The 18,615-nt window shown below is 43.2% G+C and overlaps 1 protein-coding gene and 1 non-coding gene across 4 annotated transcripts in view; both read right to left on the bottom strand.

Moving 5' to 3' along the window:
- ATIC (5-aminoimidazole-4-carboxamide ribonucleotide formyltransferase/IMP cyclohydrolase) overlaps nucleotides 1–7,246 on the bottom strand; it is a 51,060-nt gene extending 43,814 nt beyond the window's left edge. Inside the window, exons 1-2 of one of the 3 annotated variants that reach the window (XM_061607712.1) lie at nucleotides 7,225–7,246; nucleotides 4,758–4,884 (exon numbers count right to left, since the gene is read on the bottom strand). In XM_061607712.1, coding sequence (XP_061463696.1) covers nucleotides 4,758–4,884; nucleotides 7,225–7,231 — 134 coding nt within the window. In that variant the 5' untranslated portion in view covers nucleotides 7,232–7,246. Of the gene's footprint in view, nucleotides 1–4,757; nucleotides 4,885–6,321; nucleotides 6,342–6,620; nucleotides 6,729–7,224 lie in introns of those variants that run through there. The other 2 variants (XM_061607713.1, XM_061607714.1) reach the window with 2 other exon arrangements.
- A 5,161-nt stretch (nucleotides 7,247–12,407) lies between these two features.
- TRNAE-UUC (transfer RNA glutamic acid (anticodon UUC)) lies at nucleotides 12,408–12,482 on the bottom strand. Its single transcript has one exon. It is a non-coding gene; the product is annotated as a tRNA-Glu (tRNA).
- Between the last annotated feature and the right edge of the window lie 6,133 nt (nucleotides 12,483–18,615).

Below are 18,615 nucleotides of genomic sequence, written 5' to 3'. Positions count from 1 at the left end.
AATTTTGGGACAAGCCGGGCCTGTACAAAAGGGACAGGCTCCACTTGAACCAGAATGGAACCAGACTGCTGGCACTTAAAATTAAAAAGGTGGCAGAGCAGCTTTTAAACTGACTGAGGGGGGGAAACCCGACAGGAGCTGAGGAAGGTCTGGTTCGGAGTAAACATCTCCCCTGGGATAAAGACCAAAGAAATGATGAAATTTTAAAAGGGGTAGGCCTAGAAGTAGGCATTGTGAGAGCAGGAGCACAGGAGATAAATTCAGAAGGGCAAAACTGCCACAGGCCAAACCACAAGTGCCAAAGACACTTGAAGAGAGACACTGCTTACAAGTGCCTGTACGCTAATGCTAGGAGCCTCCGAACCAAGATGGGAGAACTGGAGTGCTTGGTCTTAGAGAAGAACATTGATATAGTGAGCATAACAGAGACCTGGTGGAATGGAGAAAACCAGTGGGATACGGTTATCCCTGGATATAAACTATATCGGAAGGACAGGGAAGGACGTATTGGTGGCGGAGTCGCTCTATACGTGAAAGAAGGCATTGAATCCAGCAAGCTCGAAACCCCAAAAGAGGCGGACTCCTCCACAGAATCGTTGTGGGTGGTGATACCATGCCCCAGGAGGGATTTAATACTGGGAATGATCTATCGTCCCCCTGATCAAAATGCTCAGAGAGACCTTGAGATGAGATATGAAATTGAGGAAGCATCCAAACTAGGAAATGTGGTAGTAATGGGTGACTTCAACTACCCAGACATAGACTGGCCACATATGTGTTCCAGTCATGACAAAGAAGCAAAATTTCTAGATATTCTAAATGACTATGCCCTAGACCAGTTGGTCATGGAACCGACCAGAGGGACGGCAACCCTGGACTTAATCCTCAGTGGGGACCGGGACCTGGTGCGAGATGTAAGTGTTGTTGAACCGATTGGGAGCAGTGACCATAGTGCTATTAAATTAAACATACATGTAAATGGCCAATTGCCTAGAAAATCCAACACGGTCATATTTGACTTCAAAAGAGGAAACTTCACAAAAATGAGGAGATTGGTAAAAAGAAAGCTGAAAAACAAAGTCCAGAGGGTCACATCACTCGAAAATGCTTGGAAATTGTTTAAAAACACTATATTAGAAGCTCAACTGGAGTGCATACCGCAGAACAGAAAAGGTACCGCCAGGGCCAAGAAGATGCCAGCATGGTTAACGAGCAAAGTCAAGGAAGCTCTTAGAGGCAAAAAGTCTTCCTTCAGAAAATGGAAGTCTTGTCCGAATGAAGAAAATAAAAAAGAACACAAACTCTGGCAAAAGAAATGCAAGAAGACAATAAGGGATGTTAAAAAAGAATTTGAGGAGCACATTGCTAAGAACATAAAAACCAACAACAAAAAAATCTATAAATACATTCAAAGCGGGAGACCATCTAGGGAGGCGATTGGACCCTTGGATGATAAGGGAGTCAAAGGTGTACTAAAGAACGATAAGGAGATTGCAGAGAAGCTAAATGAATTCTTTGCATCTGTCTTCACAGTGGAAGATATAGGGCAGATCCCTGAACCTGAACTAACATTTGCAGGAAGGGATTCTGAGGAACTGAGACAAATAGTGGTAACGAGAGAAGAAGTTCTAGGCTTAATGGACAATATAAAAACTAACAAATCACCAGGCCCGGATGGCATCCACCCGAGAGTTCTCAAAGAACTCAAATGTGAAATTGCTGATCTGCTAACTAAAATACGTAACCTGTCCCTCTGGTCCTCCTCTGTGCCTGAGGACTGGAAAGTGGCAAATGTAACGCCAATATTCAAAAAGGGATCCAGGGGGGATCCCGGAAATTACAGGCCAATTAGCTTAACTTCTGTCCCTGGAAAACTGGTAGAAAGTATTATTAAAGCTAGATTAACTAAGCACATAGAAGAACAAGCTTTGCTGAAGCAGAGCCAGCATGGCTTCTGCAAGGAAAAGTCCTGTCTCAGTAACCTATTAGAATTCTTTGAGAGTGTCAACAAGCATATAGATAGAGGTGATCCAGTGGACATAGTGTACTTAGACTTTTAAAAAGCGTTTGACATGGTACCTCACCAAAGACTTCTGAGGAAGCTTAGCAGTCATGGAATAACAGGAGAGGTCCTCTTGTGGATAAGGAATTGGTTAAGAAGCAGAAAGCAGAGAGTAGGAATAAACGGACAGTTCTCCCAATGGAGGGCTGTAGAAAGTGGAGTCCCTCAAGGATCGGTATTGGAACCTGTACTTTTCAACTTGTTCATTAATGACCTAGAATTAGGAGTGAGCAGTGAAGTGGCCAAGTTTGCTGACGACACTAAATTGTTCAGGGTTGTTAAAACAAAAAGGGATTGCGAAGAGCTCCAAAAAGACCTCTCCAAACTGAGTGAATGGGCGGAAAAATGGCAAATGCAATTCAATATAAACAAGTGTAAAATTATGCATATTGGAGCAAAAAATCTGAATTTCACATATACGCTCATAGGGTCTGAACTGGCGGTGACCGACCAGGAGAGAGACCTCGGGGTTGTAGTGGACAGCACGATGAAAATGTCGACCCAGTGTGCAGCAGCTGTGAAAAAGGCAAATTCCATGCTAGCGATAATTAGGAAAGGTATTGAAAATAAAACAGCCGATATCATAATGCCGTTGTATAAATCTATGGTGCGGCTGCATTTGGAATACTGTGTACAGTTCTGGTCGCCTCATCTCAAAAAGGATATTATAGAGTTGGAAAAGGTTCAGAAGAGGGCAACCAGAATGATCAAGGGGATGGAGCGACACCCTTACGAGGAAAGGTTGCAGCATTTGGGGCTTTTTAGTTTAGAGAAAATGCGGGTCAGATGAGACATGATAGAAGTGTATAAAATTATGCATGGCATTGAGAAAGTGGATAGAGAAAAGTTCTTCTCCCTCTCTCATAATACTAGAACTCGTGGACATTCAAAGAAGCTGAATGTTGGAAGATTCAGGACAGACAAAAGGAAGTACTTCTTTACTCAGCACATAGTTAAACTATGGAATTTGCTCCCACAAGATGCAGTAATGGCCACCAGCTTGGATAGCTTTAAAAGAAGATTAGACAAATTCATGGAGTACAGGGCTATCAATGGCTACTAGCCATGATGGCTGTGCTGTGCCACCCTAGTCAGAGGCAGCATGCTTCTGAAAACCAGTTGCCGGAAGCCTCAGGAGGGGAGAGTGTTCTTGCACTCGGGTCCTGCTTGCAGGCTTCCCCCAGGCACCTGGTTGGCCACTGTGAGAACAGGATGCTGAACTAGATGGGCCACTGGCCTGATCCAGCAGGCTCTTCTTATGTTCTTAACTGCTTTAGCAGAATTAATACTAAACATGTAAAATAAGCACCTGTAAATAGCAATGTAGGGCTTCAGCACACACAGAGTTCCATAAGAGTAGCAGTCTATTGTCAAAGCCTACTAATTTGGAAATCAAGAAATCAGAAGAAGGCTAGGACTGGGTAGGGCAGCTGCGAGAGAACTAGAAAAGGTCCTCAAATGCAAAGATGTATCACTGAACACCAAAGTCAGGATCATTCAGACCATGGTATTTCCAATCTCTACGTATGGATGTGAAAGTAGGACACTGAAAAAAGTGGATAAGAGAAAAATCAACTCATTTGAAATGTGGTGCCGGAGGAGAGCTTTGCACGTACCATGGACTACGAAAAAGACAAATAATTGGGTGTTAGAACAAATTAAACCAGAACTGTCACTAGAAGCTAAAATGATGAAACTGAGGTTATCATACTTTGGACACATCATGAGAAGGCATGATTCACATGCTGGGGAAAACAGAAGGGAGTAGAAAAAGAGGAAGGCCAAACAAGAGATGGATTGATTCCAGAAAGGAAGCCAAAGACCTGAACTTACAAGATCTGAACAGGGTGGTTCATGACAGATGCTCTTGGAGGTCACTGATTCATAGGGTCGCCATAAGTCATAATCAACTTGAAGGCACATAACAACAACTACAACAAAGTAATTTCGATACTCTCTCAAAATAATACTTCCGTTTGTTTATGCTGAAATATTTGCAAAATCTTGTTCATCACTATACCAACTGAAGCTTGAAACATAACTTTAAAAAAATGTCTTCTCACTTTTGAATATGACTTATTAGTCTTGTAGTCCAATGATGTGCTTATTTACTCAAGAGGTTATATTTCAGTATGTACAATGGTGATTTCACTCTCAAGTAAATGTGCACTGAATTACAAACCTATTTCTACAACCCACAAAGACTTGCATTTAACCCATTACACACAACCAAATTATTTTTTCCCCAAACTACTCTTTCAATATATGACCAGGTCAACTCACAGGTACTGCCAAACTATCATTTAGTCCTATGGAAACAAACAAGTGCTTGCATGCTCTCCTCCACCCCACTCCACCCTGTGCACTCTACTTAGTTAGCTAGTCTCTGGTTTGAACTGACCATAGTTTGCCAACTCATCCAAACTAGCAAACTATGTTTTGAACTTGCTGTGCAAACCAAGAACAAACCCGGTTTAGAACCAACAGCAAACTATCGTTTTCTGCAAACCAGGAAGTAACTAACAAATGTTTGTGGCACAGAACACAAAAGCACAGGGCTTTGTTCCCATAAGACCAATCTACAGGTTTGGCATTAACATGCGAAGCCGCCATCCCAATCTCAGTTTGCGATATAGAACCAGGGGATGCCAATTACTATGAATTACGTCATCTGGTGTGTGATCTTGTGATTTACCTGACATTCAGGCCTGCATCCCGAAGAGCTTTTGCCGTTCCTCCAGAGGCAACCAAACCCAAACCCATAGAACTGAGGCATTTTGCAAATTCCACCAAGCCGGTCTTGTCTGAGACACTGAACAAAGCTAAAAGGAAGTGAAAGATCATACTTTAAGGAGAACATTAACATGCAGTAGAATGCCCAACAGCACAAATATCCATCTTGTACGACAGAGAAAATTAAGCATTTATAAGGCTGCAGTCCTGTGCATTCTTAACATGGAAGTATTCACTGGAAGTTTTCTAAGCAGATATGTTTAGGGTCAAGGTGTAATACCAGCTTCATTAAAGCTGCAATCCTTCAACACATTTTCAGGAAATAAGTTGCATTCACAAAAATGGACCTGGCATCCAAATAAACATCTTTAGGATCATGATAAACAACACAGTTCAGATGTATTTTCCCTCCCCACCTCCAAAGCACAAGATTCAGACTGGAGAAATTGCAGATGAAGGAAAGTGCTAAAATACCACTCCCTCAGAACCATGTCCTATCATGTTCAGAAATCCTCTTCACTTTTTAAAAGGGAACAACAGAATTTGGGAGATCTGAACACAGATCTCATACCTTGTGTAAAGTCTGGTCCCATGGGGACGGGGACAGAATGTTGAAGGGGGTGCCCATACTCCCACTAGTTATCCAAGGTTTCAAAAACCTCTCTATTAAGTTAATGCACAAGAGGGCACATTAAAATACAATGCACTGAGTCCATTTGGTTTTGACCACAAATACATAGTCTGTTTTGTTGCCATCTTCTTGTAATGTCCATCCAGAGCCACAGTTGCCATATGTTCAGAAGCAAAATGTTCAGAAACCAGAAACTCCAATTTATTTTTTATTTGATTTATACTTTTCCTTCAACAGGATTCTAGGGTGGCAATTTTGATGTTGTGCACATTTGCATCTTACGCTCCCAAGCATGAAATTCTCTTAAATCCAATTTATTACACATTCGCTAGAGTCAAAGTGGTAAAGAATTCCCTGAACTTCAAGACACACATGGGGGCAGCAAGTTTGAATGTTTTTTCCATGGAGGAAAAAAAATGTATCTCTACCAACAGAAACCAGTAAGTCAAGATTGTCTCAGGTAGACTTCCCTAGACATTTCACTTTCTAGGGAAACGTTCAAAAGCACAACCTTTAACCTAAGCTTGATAGTACAGTCCAGGAACAGCTTCATTGCTTGATTCTGCTGAAGGGATTAAAACTTTTAATTCTTCTATCAAAACTGATTAACCACTCAATTAATCCTTCTATCAAATGCAGTTAATTCTATCAAATGCAGTTAATTCTTCTATTAAAACTGATTACCTGGGCTCCTACAGGGAGGAAGGGTGGGATAGCACCTAATAAATAAATACATTCAAATTTCGTTTTAAAAGCACAGATTTCCACTTTTTGCTTTGGCTCTTCTCAGAAGCAAGTCCCACCCAGTCCAATGGCACTTACTCCTATATGAACGACTACAGAATTGCAGCCTGAGAGTGCCAGTCACTTGGGAAGAAGCCTCCTTACTCCCTACCTTCACTTCTGAAGGCCTACTACAGAATAAAACACGCACGGATCGGGCTGGAAGAGAGGACTGCAATACAAAGTCCCGCCAACCAAAGCCTCCTAGTAATTCTTGTCCTGCATAATGCACAGGGCCCCGCTGCACACTTCCTCCCGCACAAGGACAACAAAGGGTTAGTTTTGCGTTCACCCCCTGGAGATGGGCGGAGCCTGCTGCAGTAGCAGCGACACTTCGGAAACGGGATTGTTTTCTTAATAGCAAAGAAAGTGCAACGCAAAGATTCCGGCCACGACACTCGAGTGCATTACCCAGCTGCTGCCTTGTAGCCATGTTTGCTGTACTACGACGCGACTAGCACTTGGTCCGGAGGGGGAGAGAGAGAGGAATTGAGTCCCACAGGAGTGGAAGTTAAAGGGGGGTGGGGTTAGGGTTGCATGCCGGGAATTGGAGGAAGGTAGATCCCTGCCAGTTTTTACCGACACACCCCCTACGACCAAAGGGGCTGAGGGGAGGCTGAGAAAAATGCAAGAAACAGCCGGTTCTGAACGTAGCGGCAGAGCTTGGAAAAGTTGCTTTTTTTGAACTACAGCTCCCATCAGCCGAATCCAGTGGCCATGCTGGCTGGGGCTGATGGGCGCTGTAGTTCAAAAAAGTAACTTTTCCAAGCTCTGTGGCGGCATTCGAAAGTCGGAGGGTGACTGTAAGATAAGATTTCCCACCCGCCCCTCTGAATGTGCCCGTGCTACCCGTGCTGTCTTGTAATTGCTTAAACTGCCTCATTATGAGCTGTCCTGAGGACTTCGTTCTAAGGCTGCCGAGAAATAGAGAAAATAAGTTAAACGCGGAGCCAAATTAAAAGCACTGGTTGTTCTAAAGGGCGAAAAAGGGCTCTTATGTTCAAAATATACTCACAGGGCATCGGTTTTGTAATAAAATAAACCATCGCTGTTCAGACGGCTTCGCCTGGCCACTCACGTGTTCAGAGCGTGCGTGTAATGGCTCCTCCACCACCCTTGGTATCCAACAGAGCTGCCACTCGCAACATGTGGAGAAATGGTTGTTGATCTGTGCTCAATTGGTGCTTTTCAATTTTTGGTTGAACATGGCTCCGCAAATCAACTTTTTCTGTGGTAAAAATGGTAAAAATCAAAATATAAGTCACGGCTGTTGGATGAAAATGTGGAGGCGGAGTTGAGATGTAGTCTACCTGATTTTATGCCTGATAATACTTAATGAAAATGTCAGATTTCTCACTAATTCTATCTGTAAATAATTCAAAACATTATTATGTATTTTTCTACCCTTAAAACAGTTAATTTTCATGTAGCAAAAATATTAACACATTTGCCACAAGTTTGGCAAATATGAAATAACTGTTGGACACTGCTGCCCTTGCAGATCATCCGTGTGAGGTGGGAGATTCTGAGCGGATGAGGATCCGCCAGGGTGGAGGATCTCTGCATGAGTTGTTGTAACGCCTTGCTGACTTTAAATAAGGAATCAAAGCTTAGAGTGCAGTAACAGTGGCTACGTCTAAACTCCCGCCTCCTTTTGGCTTCAGCCCAGCTATAATCCTTTCTCCACCAAAGGGAGAATTGTGTCTGAATGCTACCCGAAATTAGTACGCCATTAATACTGTGTTAAAGGTCCGATTTCTTGTTGCCTCAGAACTCATCTCCATTTGTGCCTTGATCTGCTGCTGGTTCTCGTGATCCTGCAAAGGACAGGGCATGCATGCAGCACTGAGTGGACTGGAGCCATCTCGCCACAGCTCTGTGGAGCAAGGATGGGGAACCTGTGGCCATCCAGATGTTCTTGGTCTCTCAGCTCCCATCTGCCCTAGCCAGGGTGGCCAGTGGTCAGGTATGATGGGAGTTATAGTCCAAACAACATCTACAGATGTCCATGTATACAGATGTTTCTGATGGTCGGTTTTTTGTTTTGCTGTTATTGGGATTATGCTTCTGTATTTTATTGTTGGCTTTTATTAGGAATTATAAGGATGTATCAATTTATTGTATGTTTTTTATGATGTTTTTGTTTCCTTATTGACCATTTGAATTTATTTCCTACAGTGAGTTGTGTAACTTTTTTCTGTTCATGTTGTGAGCCGCCTTGTGCATAAATTGTTATGGAAAGGCGGCATGCAAATACACAGTGATGATGAGGATGATGTATAGAGCCAGTGTAGTGTAGTAGTAAGAGCATCACACTAGGAGCTGGGAGTCCAGGGTTCAAATCCCCACTTAGCCATGAAGCTCACAGGGTGAGCTTGGGCCAGTCACTATCTCTCAGCTTAACCTGCCTCACAGGGTTGTTGTGAGGATAAAATGGAGAGGGGGAGAACCATGTACACTACCTTGAGCTCCTTGGAGGAAAGATGGATGTAAATGTAGTGTAATAATAGTGTAATAATAATCTGGAGGGCTGCAGGTTTCCACCTGACACAGAAAGCTACTAAGCAGCCTAAACTTGGAGGAAAAAATGCTGTTGCAATGGCATTGCTCCAGCTCTTGGTATTTCTGTGACTAAAATGCATTAGAAATGTAATTGGAAAACCAATACATCATTAGAGTGGAAGTGCCAGCAAAGGCTGCACTGTGACTGGACAACATCTTCCAGACATTCTGCACTAGAATTAAACAGCATTTACCTCCAGCGCTGCATCTTTTAGAGCACAAGGTGTTCTCTGGCATGTACTCTCTAGCCTGCCTGGGAAATAGAGGCATTCACCAAAGTACTCTGCGTCCAAGCTGTTTAGGGCTTAGCCAAGCACAAACAGCACTTTGATTTGTACCCAGGAACAAAGTGATCTTTCAGCATAGGTGTGTGTATGCTCCCTCCAGCCAATTCTCACTTGCAGATGGGTGACCTGCCACATTTGGAAGCAGCTGCCGTTTCCAGTCAGCTCTGCTGTTACTGTGTCATTTCACACAGGAGAAACTGAGCTGCCAAAGTCACTTACGCAAGATACAGAATCTGCACCCGAGTGCCTAGCGGCACCCAGGTAAACCCAGTGGAACATCCTCTTATCCCAGCTCATGTGAGCTTTGGCCATGGAGACGACTGGAGCTGCAGGGTCATTGCTCAGCAACAGCGGCGTCACTAGCAGGAGTGCGGGGGGGGTGCGGACCTCCGCCGCATGCCCTCCCAGGGGCATCAACAGGAGTGGCTGGTCACTTGCGCGCACGCTCCAGGCTGACGATCTCTCCCAGTGATTAAATCCTGGAGTCTGGACCCTGAGGCCCCGACCCGCGGGAGATCATCCAGGCCGCTGGCGCCCTTACCTCATGCGGCGCCTCCGATGACGTCTAAGCGCACGTGCCGTGCCGCACAGGCCGGGCAGGCAGCTCAGCTCTCCACCGGCCCTCAGCGGCTTCTGCCTGTCCCGCTTCTTCCTGGACCTGGTGCCGTCCGCAGCCTAGGGGCGGGGCCGGGCAGCTCTGGTGTCACCCCCCTCCATGGTGTCACCCGGGTGCGGCCCACACCTGCCGCACCCGGCTGGTGACGTCCCTGTTCAGCAAGGGCACTTTGCTCTTAGATGCTTGAGAGTGGCTGAGCTGTGGGGTGATCACACACTTCTGCTGGGGAGTCAAAGCTTCAAAACAGAACTCTGATAAATTCACCACACCTGCATTTTGCTACTCAGGCTGCAATCCTAATTGGACTTCACTAGAAAGTAATACACAATGCGAGAGGTGGGTGGGGTGCATGGGTGGGCTTATTAGCCCGCGTTGCCTGTATGGGAGGGGTGTTGGGCTACAGCGCTGCAGGCCCCAGGCAGGCTGGTGCCCAAGGCCCCAGGCAGGCTGGTGCCCAAGGCCCCAGTCATTCTTGGCACCAGCCCTAATTATGTTAACCACTGAGAAGGGTCTTCTAATTTGCTTCCTCGGCATTTCCTACTCACTGGAGCCAATGAGAGTGAAAGGAGGTCCTATTGTTCCCACTTCAAAAAGCCAAGTCACAGAGATAGAGAATTCAGTAATTGCAGAAAAAGAGACAATGAATCCCGAGGGTAGCATCCCATCAACATAATCAAGCAGTAGTGTATGTGTGTGTACTGCCTTCAAGTCGATTCTGACTTATGGCAACCGTATGAATAGGGTTTTTCATGAGGCTGAGAGGCAGTGACTGGCCCAAGGTCACCCAGTGAGCTTCATGGTTATGTGGGGATTCGAACCCTGGTCTTCCAGGTCGTAGTCCAACACCTTAACCACTACACCACACTGCCTCTAGCAGGAGATAAACATGTTAGACACTGAATTCAGTCATTCAAGCAATATCTCTGACAGCAAAAAAGGGCTGTCAAATGGTGACAGTGACAAAGAAGCAGAAAACAGTATTCAAGCCTGGCCAGATCATTCTATAAACTTCAAAGGTTGCATAATCTTAGAAGGGAGCATGGCTGTGAGAGGGTGTGGCTATGACTATTATGAAGGGACCCTGTGCTTCTGAATTTGCCACTACACTATTATTTATTTATTTAATTATTTGATTTATATCCTGCCCTTCCAGCAGGAGGCCAGGGTGGCAACTACTGAGCGAGGCATGCACTCCTAGTTCCAGATTTCAGGAAAATACCAACAGACATCCCCTCCCTACCCCCTTAAACCTCAGGCAATAGTTGCTGTTACGCAATAGCCTCAGTAGTGGGAGTGGTCAATTAGGAAATGGCTTAGTTGGGAGAGGCTAACACTCCCCAGCTTCAAATCTGGCTGCTATATTTAGTTCAATTCAAGCCAAAACATACAATTTATGAACATTGCCCTTCTCCAAATAATTGGATAGATTAGAAAGAAAAAGGTCAGGGACAATTGGAGAAACCCATAATCCAAGAGGTGGTAGGACTGTGTGTGTGTTATGTGCCTTCAAGTCGATTACGACTTATGGCGACCCTATGAATCAGTGGCCTCCAATAGCATCTGTCATGAACCACCCTGTTCAGATTTTGTAAGTTCAGGTCTGTGGCTTCCTTTATGAAATCAATACATCTCTGTTTAGTCTTACTCTTTTCCTACTCCCTTCTGTTTTTCCCAGCATTATTGTTGTTTCTAGTGAATCATGTCTTCTCATTATGTGTCCAAAGTATGATAACCTCAGTTTCATCATTTTAGCTTCTAGTGATAATTCTGGTTTAATTTGTTCTAACACCCAATTATTTGTCTTTTTCAGGCCATGGTATGCGCAAAGCTCTCCTTCAACACCACATTTCAGATGAGTTGATTTTTCCCTTCTCCACTTTTTTCACTGTCCAGCTTTCACATCCATAGGCAGTAGGATTATATACATATTATTATAGTAGTAGTATATAGTAGAATTATAAATTTGTATTTAATTATTTTATTAGATTTCTTTCCCACCCTTCACCACAAGGTCCTAGGGCAGGTTTCAACAATAAAATATGCAGTTATAACACAAACAATACAATTTAAAACATTAAACAAATGTAAAAGCAATTAAAAATAGTACATAAACAATTCCCGAGCACAGTGCTCAGTTGGGTATATAAGACAATCTTTTAGGTATCACTGTCCCAATCTGCATAGGCCTTTGTACACCAGTACCAGCACATTGAACTATCTAGAAAACATTACCATAGTTATATACACCTATGGCAGCAAACCAAGAATCTTTGGATAGCAATACCCTGTCTAAGAGCTGTGACATGGAATATATTTCCTTCCCCCCCACACACACTATGTGCACAGGTCCCTAAATTGATTAATATGTTTGCCTCATTAGTGAAAGACCTTGGGAAGGACCACAGTTCCGTGACAAAGCACAGAATTGGTATGCCAAAGATCCTGGCTTAACTTGTCTCTCTTATATGATGATCCGATGGCTTCTCATGATATGGAAGGCTGTCGTCGTCGTCACCCCCACCAATTTGCACTTCTCAGTTCATTTCTGTTGGTCAACTCTCTTGCCATGTTGCTTAGTACTGCCCTGTAACTGACACTTGAAGCAACCGAGTTTTCACCAATTTTGGTAATTCCCATAATAAAATTGGTGATATGTAGGAATGTAGGACGATGCCCTATACTGAGTAAAGCAGCTCTCCAGGGTTTCAGACAGAGGACATTCACAGTTCTAACTGGAGATGCCAGGGATTGAACCTGGGACCTTTTGCATGAAAAGCAGATGCTCTACCATTGAGCCACAGTCCTTCCCCTAAGTACACTCCCCTGGCAGACTGGGAACCTTACCCCTGCAGGCAATATTCTAGAAATAATTGCTTCAAAGAGATCCAATCTGGCATAAGTAATTATGATGATCATAATAATGACATCATGAACATTCCAATCAACTAAGATTAATAACAGGCTGAAAAACTTTATTTATATCAGGAGTGGGGCACATGTGGCTTTTGGCCTAATTCTTTCCCATCCCCCTGCAACTTGAAGAGAGCGAGAGAGATGGGGGGGGAGGGGGAAGACAGCGGCAGAGAGAGAAGGAGAAGGAGATAGCTTGCACACCACTAGGGATGTAAGAAGACATTGACTTCCGTTCCTTCCCATAATTGCTGCATGCAGTGCTGTTTCCATTCTGCTGCAGTATGTCTCCCAACAAAAATATTATTGATCTCACTGTCTGCTGTGGTGGAATTTTACATAATTAATTATGTAATTAATTACATTAAGCTATTCTACACTATTCATTTCAGTGCAAAGGCCATTTATTTCAATGCAATGAAACACAAAACCCTTGTTAATTATGTTTCATTTGCAGACTGACAACAACAACAATGAATACTTATACGTATTCACTAGATTGATGTCCATTTTGGATGTGAGACAAATAAGCAAATGTTGGTTCCCATTTCTGTCGGAGTTCTCTGACATCCCTACCCACCACTGGCATATGGACTCCGACAGAATATCACTGATGGAATGTGGCCCTTGAAAGAAAATAAGGCTTCCTCACCCCTGCTTTAAAGGGTAGTAAACACGTAGTTAATGTATGAACATAAGAGGGCAGTCACAGAGCTGATGCTAGCGAATGATTAACATAAATTAAGGAATTTGCTTCTTCCTTTATGCCAGCAGTTTGTTCTTTTCAAGGATGTGTGGGAAGATCTCTGTTTGTTCAAGCCTTATTTGATGGGGAGGAGGGTCAAGGGAAGTTATTCACTGACTGGTTAACCTAGTGTAGAAATTTTGTTAGACATTTTCTGCTGGAAACTATGAGTTGCCTGGCTCCCAAATGGTTCCTGCTTCTTTATCATCATTGGTGCAGAGGCATGTTTTCAGCAATCCAAGTATTGCTCCCCTTGTGTTCCCTCCCTGAATTGTGCAGGGGGTGGGGTGGGGGTTACTTCTGTAGGAAATCCTCATGTTCAAAAGGTCTTAAAGAAAAAGGTGCCGTTTCCAGAATAGGAGGGGATGACTCTGTTTTGGTAGCAGTTTTATGGTAGAAAACTGTTAACACTTACAACATGCAAGCAGTCATCCCTTGCTAAGAATGAATGTGCACAACAGGACTACCATTCATACAGCTGTAGTATCTTCAGCTAGCATAAGGAAGAAATGACACCTCAACTGAGCGGATGGGAACTGGCATGATGGGAACAGCAATCCTATCTTCACATTATGCTGGGACCAGAAATATAGCAAATCAGAGACTTCGTGCCTGTTTACATGCCAGAAAAATATGCATCTGGTGTTTTTTGCAGATTGTTTTAATTTGGACTGTTTACTTGACGTTTTAGCCAATGCGCATGCATTCTACTGCTTTTGCCTTTAACTCCGGATTAAATGGATGTGACAAAAACCTGAATTTGCTTTTAAAATCCGCACCTGCTTCTACTGTGTATTACCTGTTAAGCGCCTTTTTTTGGCTGCGCAGTTTCTTCGCCATTAGATCCTCCCTTTTCTCCGCCCCTTTAATTGTCTCTGGGCGTCATTTTGTTTCCTGTGGTTGACGAAGCAACTTCCGGTTGCTCTCGCCTTCCTCTCTCCCACTTTCTCCCGTTTCCTCCCCAATGCATTTCCTCCCCTGCTCCTTTAAATAAAATCACATTCCCTACCCCTTCATTCTCTCTCTTCTGCAGTGACACCAACAACTCCCAGAGGTAGCAGGACTGGAGCTTGTAAAATTCCTTCCTCAGAGCTATGGTTTTGGTGCTGTTGTTTACATTTAGCACAGCCTTGCCCCAACCAGTGTGCCTCCAGATGTTGTTGGACCACAATTCCCATCTTTCCTGACTATTGGCAATGCTGGCTGAGGCTGATGGGAGTTGTGGTCCAACAACATCTGGAGGCACACTGGTTGGAAAAGGCTGGTCTAGCATGTGTGTGTGCGAGAGTGTGAGAAAGTGTGTCTGTGGAGGACTTCTTCTGCCTCATAGCATCCCTCCACTGCCCCCCAAAGCTGGATCTCTCCCCCCCTTGGGCTGATGCATGTACTCTTTTTGCAGCCACAGCGAGAGGAGGCTGGCGAAGGCACCGCTGGGGTAATTTATAAGCACCCAAAAGCACCGGGGAAAGGGGAGCTGCCTTGGTGTCTCATCCCAACATCTGCTCCACTCAAGGAGAGCAATAATATTAAACAGTCAATGCTTCCTTTAGTAGCTGCTTTTAATGTCTCTTTAAAGATAATTGTTTGGGGTTTTCTTATGTTTCCCAGAACGCATGCTGAGGCTTGTCCCGGGGTGCCAAAGGCACACCAATCTCGTGCTGGGACAGCTTAATGGCAACGGGTGGGAGCGATTCCTTTTCTTTCAAGTGCCTATTCCTTCATTTAGGGAAACACTGCCCCTTCCCTGCCTCTGCAGTTAACATGCTAATGTGTGGGTGCGGCAACAAGGAAACACTGATAGCAATAAACGCACACACGTGTGAATGCTACAAAGAAAAACAGCCAATTTATTCGTAGCGAGGGCAGACGTATGTGAACTGTCAAAATCAATCGTGATGGAAAAAGCAGCATTTTTATTGTGGATCTTGGGTCCCTTGTAAACAAGCCTTCCAGATCCATAGTTTGCTTTCTACTTTGCTGTTATGCTATATCAGTTCTCATCTGAGTGGGTAAATATAAATGATTCCTCTTGTTGCTATTTTGTGTGGCCATTCCAACAACATCTGATAGCATCATTAACTAGTTATTAGAGTTTTAAGTACTTACAGCACAATCCTATAATTTCTGCTCAGAAGTAAGTCCAAAAGTGCCCAATGGCACTCACTCCCTGGTAAATGGATATAGGATTGAATAAATGAATGAATGAATCTTTATTTTTACCCCGCCCTTTTTCCAAAACTGGACCTCAGGGCGGCTTCCAAATAAAAACTACGCATAGGTAAAAAAAATACAAAAATATACAATTAAAATAGAATTAAACTATTCGTGACATTATAACCAGGAAACATACACTTAAGATACTAAGACAATTGCAGCCTTAAATACCTTGTATTCCTTTCCTCTTCCTCTTTTCATTCTTTTTTTTTTTTTTTTAAATAGGAAAATCCAGTTTAAGTTGCTATTCATAGTGAAGGTACAGGACACAGGGTAAAAAAGTATGTATGTGTGTCCAAGGGAATGAGACTTCACACTCCACTGGGGAACTTAAAACTATTTTTTAAAGCTCATTTTTTAAAAAATGCTAGCAAGTTGGCAAGTTCATGGTTCACATTACTTAGAGGTAGGTCTCAGTGAAATCAGTGGGATGTGATTCCAAGCAGTGTGTGTTTAAGATTGGATTGGTAGTCATCATACGCATTTTCTTTAAAGGAAGCAGCCAGGTGGTTTCATTTTAAAACTGTGCAGTAATAAGGGCTCAACACAAGAGTGTGCCAGCAGGTTTGAAAGCTAATCACTTTTTCATTCTCAGGTTTCACCCAGAAATCCAGGCAACATTAAAGCACCAGAGATCCATGCCCTACTATGTTATGCAGATGAAAATAGAGACATGCTTGCAAAACTCCTGCTGGGAGGAAGGGCAGGATATAAATAAAATAATTAATAAATAAAGAAAACTCCTATTTTTATAAGAAGGATTGCTGTCTATGACCCCTGCACCCTCCTATTTCTACACATTGATACTACTCCATTGTATTCATTTTCTCTGCGATAGCCTGTCCTATTCTGATTTAAAAGTCAAGAGGGTGATAGTTCCTTTTGCTAAAGATGTACTAGAAAAAAAATAATAGGCTTACAACGTGTTATTAACAATTGCAAAATATGCCTTTGTGTGTGAAATGACAGACTGTATGCTGCATGATGCTTTTAGGGTTGATGTACATGCATTTATATGCATATGCACTAGACACAATGCAGAAAGAGAGAGAGAGAATCTGGGGAGGAATTCAGACCCTGAATAATGACAACTCAATCATCTCATGCTAACAGTCTTTTTAAAAGGCACAAATAGGAACAAAAATAAGGGAAGAGGTTTTCCAGGGACAGGTTCTAGAAAATAAGGTCTATCCCTGGGCATTACGGGCAGTTGGAGCCATATGGAGATGCCTATAATAGAAAGAATATGTCTGTTGCTTATTGGAGAATGTATTTCTCTCCTTCCATTACTCTTTGCACCTAACAATAATCAGTGCAAAATGTTTTCCCTCATTATACGAAGAGCTGCTTTTAAATGATGCTACTGTTTTCACTCAGGATCGCAGATCACTTGGCTTGGAAAATATGGTTAACAACAGAATGACTTAAAACCCGTGTTACCTGAGAATCAGGCATAGTTCTAACACACAGGTAGGTAAGTCCTTCTCATATTATAATCTGCTGCTCAGAAATAGGAGCATTACTGTAAGCAAAAACAGTGGCATCCCATGGAGTCCTCTGTGTGGCTGCCATGGTCTAAGCCTGGGGTACCTAATGCAGTCCTCCAGGCCTCTCCATTTGCCCTTCTAGACTCCCCCAAGGCCATGCCCCATCCACAGGCCACATAGCCTTGCTTAGTTCAGACAAGATCAGCCACACAGGGCCTTCTCTCAATCCTGCCGACAAAAACAGCTAGATTGGCGGGAACTAGAGAGAGGGCATTCTCAGTGGCGGCCCCCACCCTCTGGAACTCCCTCCCACAAGATCTATGGCACGCCTCTTCCCTAAATGTATTTCGTAAAGCCTTAAAGACCTGGCTCTTTCAACAGGCCTTTGGGATTTCCGGGGAGGGTTAACTTCTATGACTGAAATGTCTCTTACCCTGCACTAGTATTGTTGTTGCTGCTGTATTGTTTATATATTGTATTAATGTATTTTATCCCATTGTGTTTTAACTGTTTACATGTACGTCGCCTAGAGTGGCCATCGGCCAGATAGGCGACACATAAATTAAATTTTATTATTATTATTATTATTATTATTATTATTATTATTATAACCTTCACAGTCCCTGCTGCGTGCCTTTCTTGAGTCCTTTGGACTAGCTGGAAAGTCTTTGAACTGTGAAGATGCCTTTTGCTTTGCCCGGATGGAGGATGGAGAGATGGGTATTGGTATGCAGAAAATGTAGGCTTTTGAATGGCTAGAATGTACATACTGCACAAAGGTAAGAGTTGCATCTGTCGCTCTGCTGCATTTGCCTCTGCCCACCCTGGTGTAAGCCCTGAGCAACAGGCATATACCCTAAGCACAGCAAAAGTGGCTTGAACACACATTTGCTGAATCCCAAGGCATTTGCTTTCAGGGCAGAGAAGCTGTTTTGCAGCAATGCCTGCGAAACTTAGATTGTACATCTGTCTTCATTCTAAACTCCAGTTGGCTGATTATACTTCTCAATTTTTATTTTACACATGGCACATTCTGATAGCAGGTTTCCTCATACCCAAATGGGCACCACAGCCCATAGCTGGGAGAGGGGTGCTGCTGCAAATCTCCTAGCATGTAGCTTACCAAGAAAACCAGGCATGCAGATGTAGTACAGTTAATTTGATGATCCACAGTATTTTCATCAGTCCCTTACATATCAACCGACCTATCATGTTTCTTCTTATTTCTTTTAATATTTCCGTCCCGCCCTTCTACCCTACAATAGGGCACTCAGGGCGGCTACAATAAAATCGCACACATGTATAATAAAATACACAATAAAACATTAAAATTACAGTAAATTAAAATGCATAAAATACTATTAAAATACATAAAATGCATTGTGCATACACATACAAACATAAAACATGTATATATGTGCATACACATATAAGAAGGTGAGAATAAAAGAACTTAAAAGATCCAAATAAAAGATAAAAAGCTTAAAACAGTGTCAGGCTGACCCGTCAGTCCCAACCAAAGGCTCTCCAGAACAAATAGTTTTTACAAGTTTCCGGAAGACCATCAGGGAGGGAGCAAAGCAGG

This window comes from Rhineura floridana, chromosome 2 (genome assembly GCF_030035675.1).
Source record: "Rhineura floridana isolate rRhiFlo1 chromosome 2, rRhiFlo1.hap2, whole genome shotgun sequence".
Taxonomy (NCBI): Eukaryota; Metazoa; Chordata; class Lepidosauria; order Squamata; family Rhineuridae; genus Rhineura; species Rhineura floridana.
Note: the sequence above shows the minus strand (reverse complement) of the source record. Positions and strands in the feature narration are given on the sequence as shown.